Source organism: Phalacrocorax carbo, chromosome 9 (assembly GCF_963921805.1).
Source record: "Phalacrocorax carbo chromosome 9, bPhaCar2.1, whole genome shotgun sequence".
In the NCBI taxonomy this organism is placed as follows: domain Eukaryota; kingdom Metazoa; phylum Chordata; class Aves; order Suliformes; family Phalacrocoracidae; genus Phalacrocorax; species Phalacrocorax carbo.
This window is the reverse complement of record NC_087521.1, coordinates 36028581-36042382: the sequence shown is the minus strand read 5'-3', so window position 1 is coordinate 36042382 and position 13802 is coordinate 36028581. Positions and strand designations below refer to the sequence as shown.

The 13802-nt window shown below is 49.1% G+C and overlaps 1 protein-coding gene across 3 annotated transcripts in view; it reads right to left on the bottom strand.

Moving 5' to 3' along the window:
- NIN (ninein) overlaps positions 1-13802 on the bottom strand; it is a 65424-nt gene that overhangs the window by 28040 nt on the left and 23582 nt on the right. For all 3 annotated transcript variants that reach the window (XM_064461164.1, XM_064461166.1, XM_064461165.1), the window contains exons 5-15: positions 11385-11424; positions 9581-9771; positions 8267-8413; positions 7230-7397; positions 5840-5976; positions 4336-4476; positions 3984-4158; positions 3130-3240; positions 2206-2295; positions 915-1068; positions 470-591 (exon numbers count right to left, since the gene is read on the bottom strand). In XM_064461164.1, the coding sequence (XP_064317234.1) occupies positions 470-591; positions 915-1068; positions 2206-2295; positions 3130-3240; positions 3984-4158; positions 4336-4476; positions 5840-5976; positions 7230-7397; positions 8267-8413; positions 9581-9771; positions 11385-11424 (1476 nt within the window). The remainder of the gene's footprint in view (positions 1-469; positions 592-914; positions 1069-2205; positions 2296-3129; positions 3241-3983; positions 4159-4335; positions 4477-5839; positions 5977-7229; positions 7398-8266; positions 8414-9580; positions 9772-11384; positions 11425-13802) is intronic.

Here is a 13802-nt window from a genome sequence, read left to right as displayed (position 1 = left end):
ATTCACACCCACAAAACGGGGAGCTGACTGCCCACTTTCAGCAGCACAGGTATCACAGCAGAGTTTCCATACTTCCACAGCACAGATCGCATTTCAACGCCACCAGACAGCACAAGCATAGCATTTAGCAGTGCAGACTCCTGTCAGCAGCCTTTCTAACCCACAATGATCCCATGCCAGCAGGAACAAAGTGGCTAGTTCAGACGCAGCAGGCTTTCAAGACAGAAAATGCAATACTGCCTCGGAAAGGCTCACTGCTCTCCTATTAGGGTCTGCAGCATTCATTCAGCCCTCTCCAGCACCTCTCCATCACAGGGCAACATGCAGAAGGAGCAGGGAAGGTAGAGGTTTAGGTTCACAGAAAGGTTATAATTTGTCCAGGAATAAAAAGTCCTTATCCAAGACCATCCAAGTTGTATGAAGAGGCTGGAAACATTGCCAAGGTTTGTTTTAAGGTAAAATAGCTTACCGTGTCTTCAAGCTCCTGTTTGAGGTGATGTAGATCCCTGTGATGTTGCTCCTTCATTTGTTCAATAGCCATTTCTGCCTCTATGCTCATATTTAATGGGTTGCAGTCTTCTGAACCAAGCCCTTTAAAAATAATTATATACATATGCTTGAAGCCCAAAGAGATAATTCTGTTGAGAATGTATTTCATCAATTTAAATTTGTTTAGGCAGCTGCTTGCAGCTCTCTAATTCCCATCACACACAGAGACAAGGAACTGCAAATATTAGTTTCAGCTTTGAATATAGTACAGCGGCCGTATTCCACTTAGTGTTAAATAGCAAAATGGAGGTGGTGTTTCCTGTGAAAGCTGTGAAGGTTTGGCAAAGTTTTTATGTAATTGCCTCTAAGATGTTACCATAAATACCTACAGCACAGAAGTTGGTCATACAGAAGACGTGCTTTACCTTGGTCAGGCTCAATGCCGCTATTGCCATGACTTTTCATATCAATGTCGAACTCTTCTGACAGCGAGTTTTTCAGCGAAGGCCTGAGCACTTTGCCTTGGGCACGGTACTCCTCCAGCTCCGAGTGCAGCTCATCTATCTGGTCTTGCAGCTCCTGAGAGGGGGGGAAAAGAAGCCTGAGAGAAAGCAACCAAGGCAGCTGAGCTTCTGTACATCAGCACGCTTCCGTGATGAGACATTTAGGAGGGAATTACAGAAGGTAAAGACTTGCCAATGATCCTGCCATCATGCCACAGTTAGTCATCAGCAAAACACCACCCTTCTCCAGGCTCCAAACTGTGCAAGTAACAATGTGTACTAAAACAGCAGAAGCTTCTTCAGACTGAGAGCCTCAACATATTCATCTCTAAAGTATATCATGCTCCAGGACCTTCCACCTTATTCCTTCTTCCTACGACCTTTTTTCAAACAGCACTTTAGGAACATTTGCAAACAGTGGAGAAATACCTCCTCAAAAAACATCTACTTGAAAAATCAATCAGAAGCAAAAGATCAAATTAGGAAAGTTATCCTCATTACTGCATTTACCATCTGGTGCTACCGCCCACTTGCCAAGCAGAATATCCCAAGTGTTTGTGCCAAATGCCATGCGCTCGGCTCAATGAACGGTGTTTATTGACAAAAATGAATCCCTGAATGTGTAACCACACAATTCTGCAGAGGTCAGTGGTTCAGAAAGTGAACCTTGAGTGTACCGATTCGTATCTGACAGTACTAAAAAAATCAATTGCATATTCAAGCAGCTTCTTATCAAGAAGTATCAATTCAGCAAATAGTTCTAGAAAATCTTTGTTTTTAAGCTGCAGCTTCCTAAGGGAGCTATCGTGCCGTTTCAGATTAGACAGCCTTTTGCCAAGGTAGTCCTTTACTGAATGAAAAGGATCATGGAGAACAGATGAGCTTAATGCTCATAACCAGAGTAGCCATCAGAAAGCAGATAAGTAAATAGATACTTGCAGGCCCACCTTAAAGAAGTATTTCTGCCATACAAGATCTGGGGAGGAGGAGACAAGCTTTACGTTTTCAGTTTTAAGAAACTACTACTGTTTTGGAAACCACCAAAACTCAGATATATCCTATTTCTGCTGTTAGTTCCTGCAACTCTGAATTCAAGTTGGAGCAATTTTTATTTAATAAATCAGAAATCAGCTAGCGCATAGCTTGCACTAAGGGCATTCTCGGTGAACACGGGCAGATGGGTGCCAGGTCTCCAGCCCTGGGCTCTACTTACTCTGCACTGCCGCTCGTACTCGCTTCTCATCTGCGCCAGTCTCTCCTCCTGCAGGAAAAACTCCGCGCTGCTGGGATCCAGGTCACCAAACTGAAACGGCACGAACAGGATCCAGTTACTCTTCCACCAAACAGCCCTGCTCATCACAGCCCAGGTGCCATTCGCAACCAGCCCTGCAGCCTGCACCCTCTACCCTACTCTTCCCTGCTGGTGGGGAACAAGCAACCTCCCTAACAAGTACTAGCTGCCATCTCACCACAGCTCTCGTGCTAACTTTGATTGCAGACCACAGCTTTCTAGCTTAGCATATACATGTCTCATTTCGGTAATTAATCACACCTTTAAAGTAGCCTGGAAAGCAGATGCTGGGCGAGAATGCCAGTGTATCAGCCTTTGTCTACAGATGCACACACAGAGAAATGCCTTTGCAGAAGCCGATATTCTGATGAGTTTATTGTAATACAACCACGATCAGCTGTTCACCTCGATTTTCATCGAAGTTTAGCAGAGACGCCGCGTAACATCTAACACCTTATGTATCATCTTCCCTAAAAAGGGCCTGCACATTAGGTCTGCCTGCATGGTAGTGTTGGGTTGGCAGTTGGACTTTATGATCCTAGAGGTCTTTTCCAACCTTAATGATTCTATATGCTGGGGAAAATCCCTGCAGATCTGTGGGATGATGGCTTTGCTGTAAGGCTCCCTACTCCTAATTCGTATAAAACTACAGCTAAGGTGGAATGTATCTTTAATTTCCTTAACTGGAAGTCAAGCAGACAGTGCAAGTCAACAAGGCAGGCTGTGCCTTGGTCACATCTGGAGCAGGACCCCAAGAGCCTCGGCTATCAGTTAAATTGGCAGCTAGAGAGTAGTCACTGAAAAGCAATTTAATTCTGAACACGTACTGGGAAAAGGAGGATTTACCTTCTCAGCCAGGACGTTTTCCAAGTTCCTCTGCAGTTTGCTTGCCAAGCTTTCATACTCTGCCAGTTTTTCTCCCGTTTCCAACAGTTCGCTTTCCAGGCGGCTGTTTTCCTGGACCAAACAAAACCCCCCCCAACAGCCTCAGCATTTGGAGAAGGAAAACATTAGCACGAGGTAACTCATTAGAAAAGAGTAATCCCCAGTCAAGTCAGAGCATGACACTGTTACGAGCTTCGGCCGAAGACAGGAATTGTGAATTCATGCACGTGAAACTTCTCTTGCTGCAGCAAAACAGCAAGTGTGAACATGGGGCCTGCAGCTGGCTGAGCTAACTGAGCAAGGGGCAATTATATGGTAAGGGAGCAGTGAGAAAACGCGTGGTGACTTCACTATTTTAAAAAGAAGTCCAGAAAAAAAGATGTGAGTCTGAGGGGTCGTGGGTGAGCGATACCATTGTATTAGGCAGCAGATAAATTATCAAAAAAGCGTAACAGCAAGCTTGCTTTAGAAGGGTTTTTGTTTGTTTTTAAAGCAATATTTTAAACTTTGTCAAGCCAAATTATCTCCTGGCTAGACAGCCAAGCAGCCCGCAGGGCAGACAGCCCATCCGATAGCTGTACACACGCACACTCTGCACTTGATGGCAGCAGAGATTTGAACTGGAGCCTTATGAATCCAAGGACGAACCTACTGAGGTGACCCAAAAAATAATTTTCATGGATATGCCTCTATCTGGCTGCTGAAGTTACTTTCAGCTAGCTCAGCACGCACTAACACGTCCTCTCAAGGACTACGTTGCAAGCATCGCCTCTCACTTCTGGGCATCCTTGCTGGCTTCATTTAGTCCCCGTTACCTTCAGGGAAAGGGCCAGGCGGTCCCGAATGTAGTTCTCATCGGTTTTCAGCTTTTCTATCTCCTGCTCCAGCTCCAGCCGCTGTTTATTAGCCTGCTGCAGGATTTGCTCCCGCTCCCTCCGGAGCTCGTTCTTTAGAGCTGCAATTCGTTCCTTGTACTCCTCGTCCAGCTTCCTAAGGAAGTGTCAGAGGTAAGAAAAGCTCATGAAGAGGAGCAGTTAGCAAATACCACGGCGAGTGAAGCTTGGTGGTAATCAGCAGGCACAAAGCCACTACCTCAGTCACCAAGTCCCTGCAATGCTGCGGCAGTGGTCCCAAGGAGGAGGGAAGGGGTGAAGTGGGGTGCCCTACCTGAGGTTGTACTCGTTCCGGCGCTCAATCGCGGCATGGTGGTCGTCCACTTCAGAGGCCATCAGGGATTTCAGCTTTTCGGCTTTTTCCAAGTCTGACCGCAGCTTCTCCTTCTCTCTGGCCACTTGGTCAACCCTCTCCCTAAGGTAAGCACAGTCAGCCTGGATTAGGTCACCCTTCCCAGCTCCCCCAGAGAAGGTATTTGCAAGAGGCTTGCAGAGAAGAACAGCTCAGAAAGCTCTCCAAGGGTCTTTTATCATCAGCTGCAGTTAGTCACTAGGTATGAACTTGCATACATAGCTTTGGACCTGTCTTGCTATCCCCATAGGTCCTGAGACCTCAACACGTGAGCTCCTCAGCTGTGGCTGGGGACGCTTTCTGCCTCATTTACTTGTCCTCGTCATTTTATTACCTTTACTACTTCATCCTTACGCTACATCCCATCCGGTTGTGATCACAGGTTTGTAAGATCTGCTACATTGAGCAGCTTTCTTGGTAGGAACTCGACAACAAATCTCTCCACTGAGTGAACATAAAAAGGCATTTAGACATGTAGATGCAAACAAACAGCAGGAAGCCTCATCTTGTGAGGTTTCATGCAAGCGACGTGGGCAGCTTGCAAGCACAAGTGGTAAGCCAGCAAGTTAACGGAATACGTGCAGCCTTAATGACCAGCAAAAGTCAGCCTATTGCATGGAGGTAGGTGCATAAGCTGATAAATATTAAACTATTCAAAGATATACAGCACAAACAAAACATCACTAACAACTGGAGCTTGTGCACGTGGCAGATGGATGAAACAGTTACACGATGGGAAGGAACCAATGCAAAACTGAGGGTGCAGGGCTTAGAGCCAGGGTCTCCAGAGTGGGGTGGAGAAGATGATCGATTGGTGTGTGGGAAGAAATATTTGAGCTTCGGTAGTACACATGTATAAGTAAATAAATATACATACAGGGAAATACATACAGGGAAGTCTATGCTCTCTCACCAGAGGAGCTTGCACGGCTTGCAAAGGAGCTTGCAAAGTCAAACGGTGCTGACTTTCAAATGAAAGAAGTGGGGGTGCACGGTGGTTTTGTACCTCACCCACACCTCTGTCACGTGGCAAAACCTACGTTACACTACTGCAAGAAATCAGTTAGGATTAAAGGTACTGCTTGTCAAATTGCATGAGCCTGTCTTAAATTTTGCATTCCTTGGCCATCAATGACCATGGCAGATTGCAAAGACCATGTCCAGACGGCACAGTGGGGCTCTTGGATTATTTTTTTTAAAAATATATTTTTCTACAATTCTTAGGTTTGAGTGTTTTACCTGTGCAGAATGAGAGAGTTGGAAGTTTCTGACCAAGCTAACAGAGAACCTAACCTTCCAGCAAAACGGCGGTGCCGCTTGGAGAGGTGCTACGAACTGCCATGAATCAGCTGCTACTTAAGCTCCTGCTTGGCAAAACGGAGAGGGCAAGGAGGAAGCGGCAGAGCCGGCGATCCTGGTGACTTACAGCAAGTGTCTGATCTCCGTTTTGAAGCTTGCCAGGGCTGCCTGGTGGACTCCATTCTTCGTTATTAAAAGCTCGTTTTCTAGCGCCAGCGTCAACTCTGTCAAGTTCACCTTCCCATCCAAGCTGAAATCCAGAGCCTGCAAAACACCACAGGGTTAGAGCAGAATGAGCTTTCCTGCCCTGCAACACAAAGCGACAGAATAAAATAAGGAGGCTCGGAAAAGATCTTTGCTTGCTGATTAATCTGTCACAAATGCCTGCGGGGCAATAAACCAGACATCTCTGCCACCATCCTACGTTAAAGAGCTGCTGCCACCTGTGGAGATGGAAAGTGTCCTGGTTGTGCTGAGACCAACAGGAAATTAAGCCCATGCCTGATTAGAAGTAGTAATTCTCTAGAAGACCTAACTATACTGGCCTTTTCACATATTCAAATGCTGCAAGAAGGAGCTTGAAGGCGTTCATGTTAAACAAAACCAGCTCTTGCAATAGAGACAACACAGAAGAAGCCTTGTAGGAGGTATTTGACAGCAAAGATCCCACCTCTTTGAAAATAAATTATCAGCAACTGCTTGTAATTTCCTTCAACTTAACTCTGCAGGAGCACAAAGTGGGGCGCAGAAGGGCTAGCGGTGGGGCTGAAACACTGGAGAAACCATTCTGGTGACACCAGTAATAAAGCAAGTTACCAGTGGAAAGGAACAAGCAAAGGCGTATCACCCGAGTCTGGTGAAAGCAGTACCAGGTTATCAAGCTGGCTTGTACAAGCCCAGGCTACAAGTGAGTTTTAAAGCCTGAGCAACGGCAGAGGTTATTACAACCTGGATATTCCTAATGCGGGCATTAAATGGGAAGAGAAATCTGTGATCATCACTGCCAGGAACCCAGCAATGGTGTGAGAACAGACACGTGAAGTTATCCTCTCCCACCCACAGCTTCTAGCGAGATGGACAGGGATGGGGGTTTACTTCAGGTACCTGATTTGCAACCCCCATTACCCTTTTACTCTGTATAATAAAACACTAATTACTGGGCAGGGTTTCAAGTGCTGTCCTCAACCTCAGCACAAGGAATAATTCAGGTCATCCCAGTGCTAAAAGGTTTGCAGGTGCAGCTATTAAGTGAGGTAAAGGAATTAAATGGCTTTCTACAAATATAGGTGACCTCTTTGAGCTAAGCTGGAAGTCACATTACATTTTTATCAGTAATTTCTAGCTCTCTGGGATACACCATCATTTCAATAAAGGAATTTATTAGAAGTTTCCCAGAACAGTTAAGGCTCGTTGCTAGCACTGGGAATTTTAAAGGGGAAAAAAACATAATCCAGCTACAGTCCAGCATCCCACACTGGGGGGGGGGCAAAAAGGGGTGAAGCGGAGCTGCTGGTTACCTTCAGGATCTCCTGGCTGTTCTCTATGCCCTCCTGGTGCCAGCAGTCGAGGACGCCCTCCACGCACCCATAGCCCATCCCGTCGTCCAGGCTGGAGAAGAGGCAGAAGCCGACGGTGCTGGGCATGGCCGAGGGGGTGGTCGTGCGCCTCCCGCTTTCATCGAAGGACTGCCAGGAGAGAGGAGAGGGTGTGACAGGGCACGGGCAGAGCCAGGCATCTGGCCACCCCGTGACGAGAAAGGCTTACAAATGTAATTTTGCTAACAGTACTCTGGAGATTAAGGATTAAGGTCTGCTCTGCCTCGCTGCCAAGCAGCTTCCCAGCAGGAGCACTGCTGCTGACCTCATGGCACCGCAGGGCAGCTAGGTTTAAAATAAATCTGAGGAGAAACAGTTCAGAGCTATCCTCAATGCTCCAAAAGTGTTTTCCACTGTCCATTTTTGGTTTCGAGTGTCACCTCCCCTGAAAGGGCTGCAGGGAGCATATGCACAGCGCTTTTGCTATAGCCCTCAGCTTCCAGGCAAAGAGAGGTAGCAGATTTGAAACTCTCTCAAAAAATAGAGAAAAAAATTAGAGATGTGGGACCTGTATGCCCATGGTCTCCAGCCTACCCTAGACCACCACCTCCCCCTTCATCCAGATTATACCATTTACTTAGAGCACTTTGCAGCTTGCAAGAGCCATCTCCAAGCCACACTAAAGGCGAGCCATCTCCCCTTGATCATGAGGGTGTTTTCTGCGTTATCCCCCACACAACCCAACACACCCAGAGGGAACCTGCAGCAGCTTCCACCCCATCGCTCTCGCCCGGGGCAGAGGCAGTGGGGCCCACAGTGCTGCTGGGCTCATCGGGGCATCCCCGGCTCTGCTCCGCTCCCTGGCAGGGCAGGGGAACAGCGGCTCGCTGCCACCGCCTCCAAGGCTGCCCACCACAGGGACAGATGTGGAAGACGACGAGGAGACAGGCTAGGTGGAATTTACCTAGGACTTTCCCCCCTCCTCTGCTTTTACCCCAGGATCCACCTCGGTTCCTCACCTGCATGGAGAGGTGTCGTTTCAGCTGTCGGTATGGAGTAGATGCCGAGGGTGTCAGCGATTTTCCATTTTTAAACAAACCATAGAAGAAGTCCTCTACGCTCATGGTGCCGTCTTGCTCCAAGTTATGGAGCACCTCTTCAAGCACCTGCAAGCGGCAGGGGATAGAAATGCCATCTGCTATTGACAAAAACACCACAACAACAATTTGGCACAGCAGAAATCATCCTATTCCCTAAGGCTCTACAAAAAAAAAAACCCCAAGAGGAAAGCAAGAGAGTTACCTGGACCATTGCATCAGCCTAACGCTGGTACAGCAACCTTGGTATAGGAAATGGTAGAGCCACATACACTACCAAAATCCTGCCTGTAAAAGTGAGGAAGCTCCTGGTCATCTTGGAGCCTCCATCTTGCAAGGCAGCATAAAAAAACCCCAACTCGTTTCATTCCGCTCTCGACACAGGGTGACCTCAGGAATTCAAGGTACTGAGACAGATACCAAAACCCCAGCAGCTTGTGAAGTGAAGAGGCAAAAAACCACAGTCAGGCACTGCAAGGTTATAATAAATCCGTTTTATGCTTCAGGGCAGACTGCTTTCTGAAAAGCAAGACCAACCTTATTAGGACCACAGATGTTAAGATTAGTCCCCTTGCTATTTCTTTGTCTACAGGATTTTTTTTTCATTTTCTTGCCTTAATATCCTGAAAACATTTTGTTGCAAATGCTGCAAAGGAATAGCTGCTCAGGAACATGTTTTATGAAGGAAGTTATTACAAGCCATGTTATTTTTATTTTAAGATGCAAAACAGTAACTTTTTCTTTTTACAAAGCTAACTCCTAAACTGACAAAAGACTTTTTTTGCTAAAGAAATAGTTTTCTTGTGGACTCTTCGTGGAGGACAGAAACTGCTCGCAGGCCTTCTCAAAGTCAAAAGCAACCATCTATGAATACTTTAACCCATATTTACCGTCTAGCTAGAAGATTTCTGGGATTAAGGAGACATGCTTGGAATCTAGGATATGTTTTTAAATTCTGGTTTACTCTGCGATTGCATGAGAAGACATGCACGCCATGGTGTCAGTAAGGCTGGCAGCTGCCTTCTACCAGAGCAGCCTCCCACATCTGATGGCTCGACACCAACAAACTCGCTGGAAAGCCACAAGTTGGAGCTGAAAACCACTTTCCAAGCGGCAACCTGTTAACCAGCACTTGTGCTTTAGGCTCGCGGTCAACCGCGGGACAGATTTTATGGGGGTCACACTAAAACCTGGGTACACGTGCTGGTGCAGGTGGGTCCGTACACAGCTTCTCACCTCCCCGGCCGCCATCTGGAGCCCATACTGCTCGCAAATGGAGATGAGCTTTTTCCGGTTCAGGTGGCCATCCCTGGTGATGCCCAGGTGCTCGCAGACCTCCTGCAGTTTCTCCTCTATCCAGTCTGGGGTGGGCAGCGATGCTCCAGGGGAGGCGTTCAGGTCATCTGGGTTCCAGAAGCGCAACTGCCCTGGAAATGGGGGAAACTGCTCTGGTTTCTGCCCATCTGCCGCACATGAGTGATCACTAGAAGAACTGGGGGTTTTGCACATCACAGGGGACTTGCTGCTGCAGTGGGCAGACCCTCCCTTCTTGCTCATCAGACCCCACGGGACCCTTTGCCTTACCTCATCCTGCACAGAGCACACTTGTAATTTTGGGGTACGGCTACCGGCACCAGCCCCGCTATCAGACCCTACCAGAAGGAGCAATTCCTGCTCAGCATTTGAGTCACACGTGCCACCACAGGCAAGGGAACCTCATATCCATGCACAGGGTGAGCTACAGCCACGACCACGGGCATCTCCAGGGATGTGGATGTGTCCAATGGCCAACGTGGGCTGGTGGCCAGAAGCCCAGCCACTGACATGGATGGAGAAGGGACCCTTCCTCTTCTGGGTAGTTATGAGACCAAGGGAGAGGACTGAGCAAGTTGCATATCCATACATATCTTGACCAGATCCAGAACATTAGTGGTTGCCTGTCTCCATAAATGTCACCCCCCCTGGTGGAGCTGCCTAAACTCTCATCCCCTTTGAATGTAAACTGTAGCATACACTTTCATCTAAGTGGTTCCAAACACCCCTTCAGGGAGAGGAAAAAACCCTAATAGCCTTCAGCTGAACACATTTCCTCTACCTCCAGCTAACACCCAGAGTGCAGTCTCACCCAGCTGGAAATACTCACAGAGCTACCAGACACAAAACAGTCAGAGCTTGCTCAGCTGCAAGGCCACCTCCTTGCATCTGCTACCTCATCCCAGGGCTAGAAAGTTGGCTTTTGGAGCAAAAATTTGGTCTCAGTGGACAAAGTAGGGGTTAGAGAGCAGCTGAGGTGTTGAAGCAATTAGAAGTTGCATGGCTTCATTATAAATACATCTTTGCATGTTGCAGGTGGTTCTGAGGGTTAGTGCCAAAACCTGCCAGCCTGGTGACAGCAGCAGCATGCAGAGGAGCTTGCTGTGACACTGTTAGCTAACGTTGCTGAGCCCCTCTCGAGCATCCCTGCCTGAAACAGCAGTAGAAGACCTTTAGCCACATCCCAGAGCAAAGCAGGACATCCCACCGCTGTCCCTGCTCAGCCCCCGAGGTGCTGCTGTGGAGGATGGGCACCCTCTCTGCACCCCGGGGGTCACCCCGCTCTCCCCTATAGGAGAATTAGGAAGCATTTAATGACTGGTCTGTGCTGACATCTAGTGCCTACTGTGCTCCACTGCAGCCAGCAGCCCTGCAGCCTCCAGGGCAGGAGCAGGGAGCAGGACCAGCCCTGACTGCTGCTCTGGGGATGCAGGGGCCAGGGAGACCAGGAGCACCTGCAGCAGAGCAGCCTCTACACCAGAGAGGAGGAAGAAGAGAGGGCAGAGAGGGTAAGACACAAGACTGTGCCCTCCAGGGAGCCCCGCTTTAGCTTTCATTCCCAGACCAGGGCTTGCTTGCCCCATGCACACCTTCCCGAGCTCTGCACTGTGCCAGGCTGGGACTGCCCAGTCCACCCAGCTGGCCCAAGACCATCTTAAAGTGCTCCTCATTCACCTTCAAAGCTGAAAGAGAATAAGCCCATACAAATGTTGCTGCTTGCTCTTACCCTCGGCCTCATATTCCTCACTGTCTCGCGTCTTCCAGTGCTGGGGAGAAAACAAAAGGTTCCTGAGTTATTACTATTGCAAGACATCACCCGCATTAGACACTCTGCAATCAGCTTCAAACGAGCTACAGGGCTCCAGCAACGCCGCCAGGCTTTCATCTCCCTGCTCCCCATGGGCTGGGCTGGCAAGCCACGGCTCTTTGATGCTGCCTGTTTCTGGCAAGGAAGGTGCTTTGGTGGGAATAAACCACAGCTGCAGCAAAAGATGCCTAAAGCCCCACAAGCGACCCATGAGAGGTGACAGATCAGAGCTCAGCAGTTCAATGGGGAGGGAGGGAGAAATTTGCCCTCGAAGCACACCATGCTGCTTGCCTTAGAGGTATCGACGGTCAAGATGATGAGGATGCAAGGACGATCACGAGCTGCATATAGGAACCATCTGAGTTTGGGTTATCCTTTCCTTCCAGCACCCTATTTTCCCATTGCAGAATGGCCCACAGGTCTCGTACGCAGCTAGCCTGCGAGCCAGGACATGAGCACAGCACACTTCGAGTCTTAAGCATCCCCCATCACGGGTAGCCCTTGACAGAAACCGCTGTGGCACACCACCACCCCACGGCCCTGCTCCCCTCTGCGGATGATCGCATGTCATCCACGCCAGCCGCAGAGCACGGGCATCCTGGGAACCAGGGAACGCACATCCATGACAAGTAATTAAGCTGCAGTGAACCCGTGAGCACGATCGGGACATCTGCTTCCAGAGCACGGATGATTTGGGAAATGAAGCTTTTGCTGCTTTTTGCTTTCCCTTTTGACAAGGGGCCCCCATCTGCCTGCAGAGCTCCAGGGCCAGCAGCCCACACTTGGCCAAGCCCACTCCAAAACACCTCCAACTGTAGCTCTAGGCCAGGAGACAGAGCCGTGCTGCCAACAAGCTCTGCGCTGAGCTAGCTAGAGAAAAAGCACATACTCTTTGCTGGTTTTAAGCCATCCCACTTCCTCTGTGGCAATACCATGTCAGCTCAGGCGGCACCGGGAGCAGGGCAGAAGTATGTTGTTTAAAGTGATTTCCCCATGTACTACACATTGTCTTGTCTCTACCACCCTTGTACCAGCCAAGGGTATTTACTCACACATGATGCTCAGCAATATTAACTTCTGGTTTAGCAACAGCATCGGCAGATGTTCCTTCTCCACCGTTACAAGTGGATACTTCTGCATGCACGTGACTGATGGATTTGAAGTCAAAGTCACCCAGGACATAAAGAGGCTCTAAATCATCATATAAAAGTTCAATACGTCTCATTCAGATTACAGCTAAAAGCCATTAATCTACATTACCATGGAAACTGGATTAGTTCACTGGACTTTTTTTAGCTCTGCTGCTTGCTCCCGTTTCATCTGCTGGACCAGGCGAGGGCCGTTTGCTGCTGCAGCATCTCACTGTACCCCTCTGCTTTTGGGGCCAGTCACAAGGCAGGAGTCAGGGAGAGCCTCGGATGGAGAGGGGGGCTTAACCTTTGCCTTCCCAGGCAGGCTTCAGGAAGAAACCAGCCTGGTGGAGGCAGGTCCCAGGCAGGGCTGGAGCCTGTGGCTTTGCTGAATGTTCTGGATAAAGCCAAGAACATACATAATACCGCAGGGTGGTAGCTTATGTATGGGCACTTACGGGCTGGGATGGTGTCAGCTCATGCATTTTTGAGAACACAGGCTGTTTTCTGCCTTTGCAGACAGTAATTTGATGGTACCTGTTGCCTCAGCTCCTGCTTTTTCTGTGCTTGTCCTGATGGTATATCAAGGCAAAACAGGTCCTTGGGGGGACACACCAAGGGGAATCTGGGCAGTGATGTTTGGGGGTGGGGGTGTCCACTACTGTGTCCAAGTCTTTTTGCATAAGCAACCTATATATTTTTATATAGAATCAGATCTAAACTATTTACCACCAGAACCTCTCACTTCAAGGACTTGCCTCAAAACTAAGAACCCCAAACCACAGCACATGATAACTCAATAAATACCAACAACCTGAAAAGGCTGAATGGGGGGGGGGGGCAGCGCTGCAGGCTGGTATCCCACTGCCACCAACACCAGGGAACTCTTGTGACCTCCCTCCCGATGCCGGGGCCCCACTGTGGAGGGCAAGGGGGTCCCTTTGTGCGATGGGGGCTTGGGGTCGGCCACCGCCGGCGGGAGGACAAAGAAGGGCGGGGGTGGGCACGGGGGGACGGCGCATCCCGATGTCAGGCACGGCATTGTTCCCCCGGCCCCGGTGGAGCTACAGCTGGATGCGGGTCACACGCATCGGCGGGCTGCGAGGAGCGGCGATCCCAGGAATGCGTTATTATTTGGGCAGGCGCGTGCTCGGCCGGGCTGAGGAGCAGATGGCCGCGGCTTTCAATGTTCGCCGCCCTCCAACTC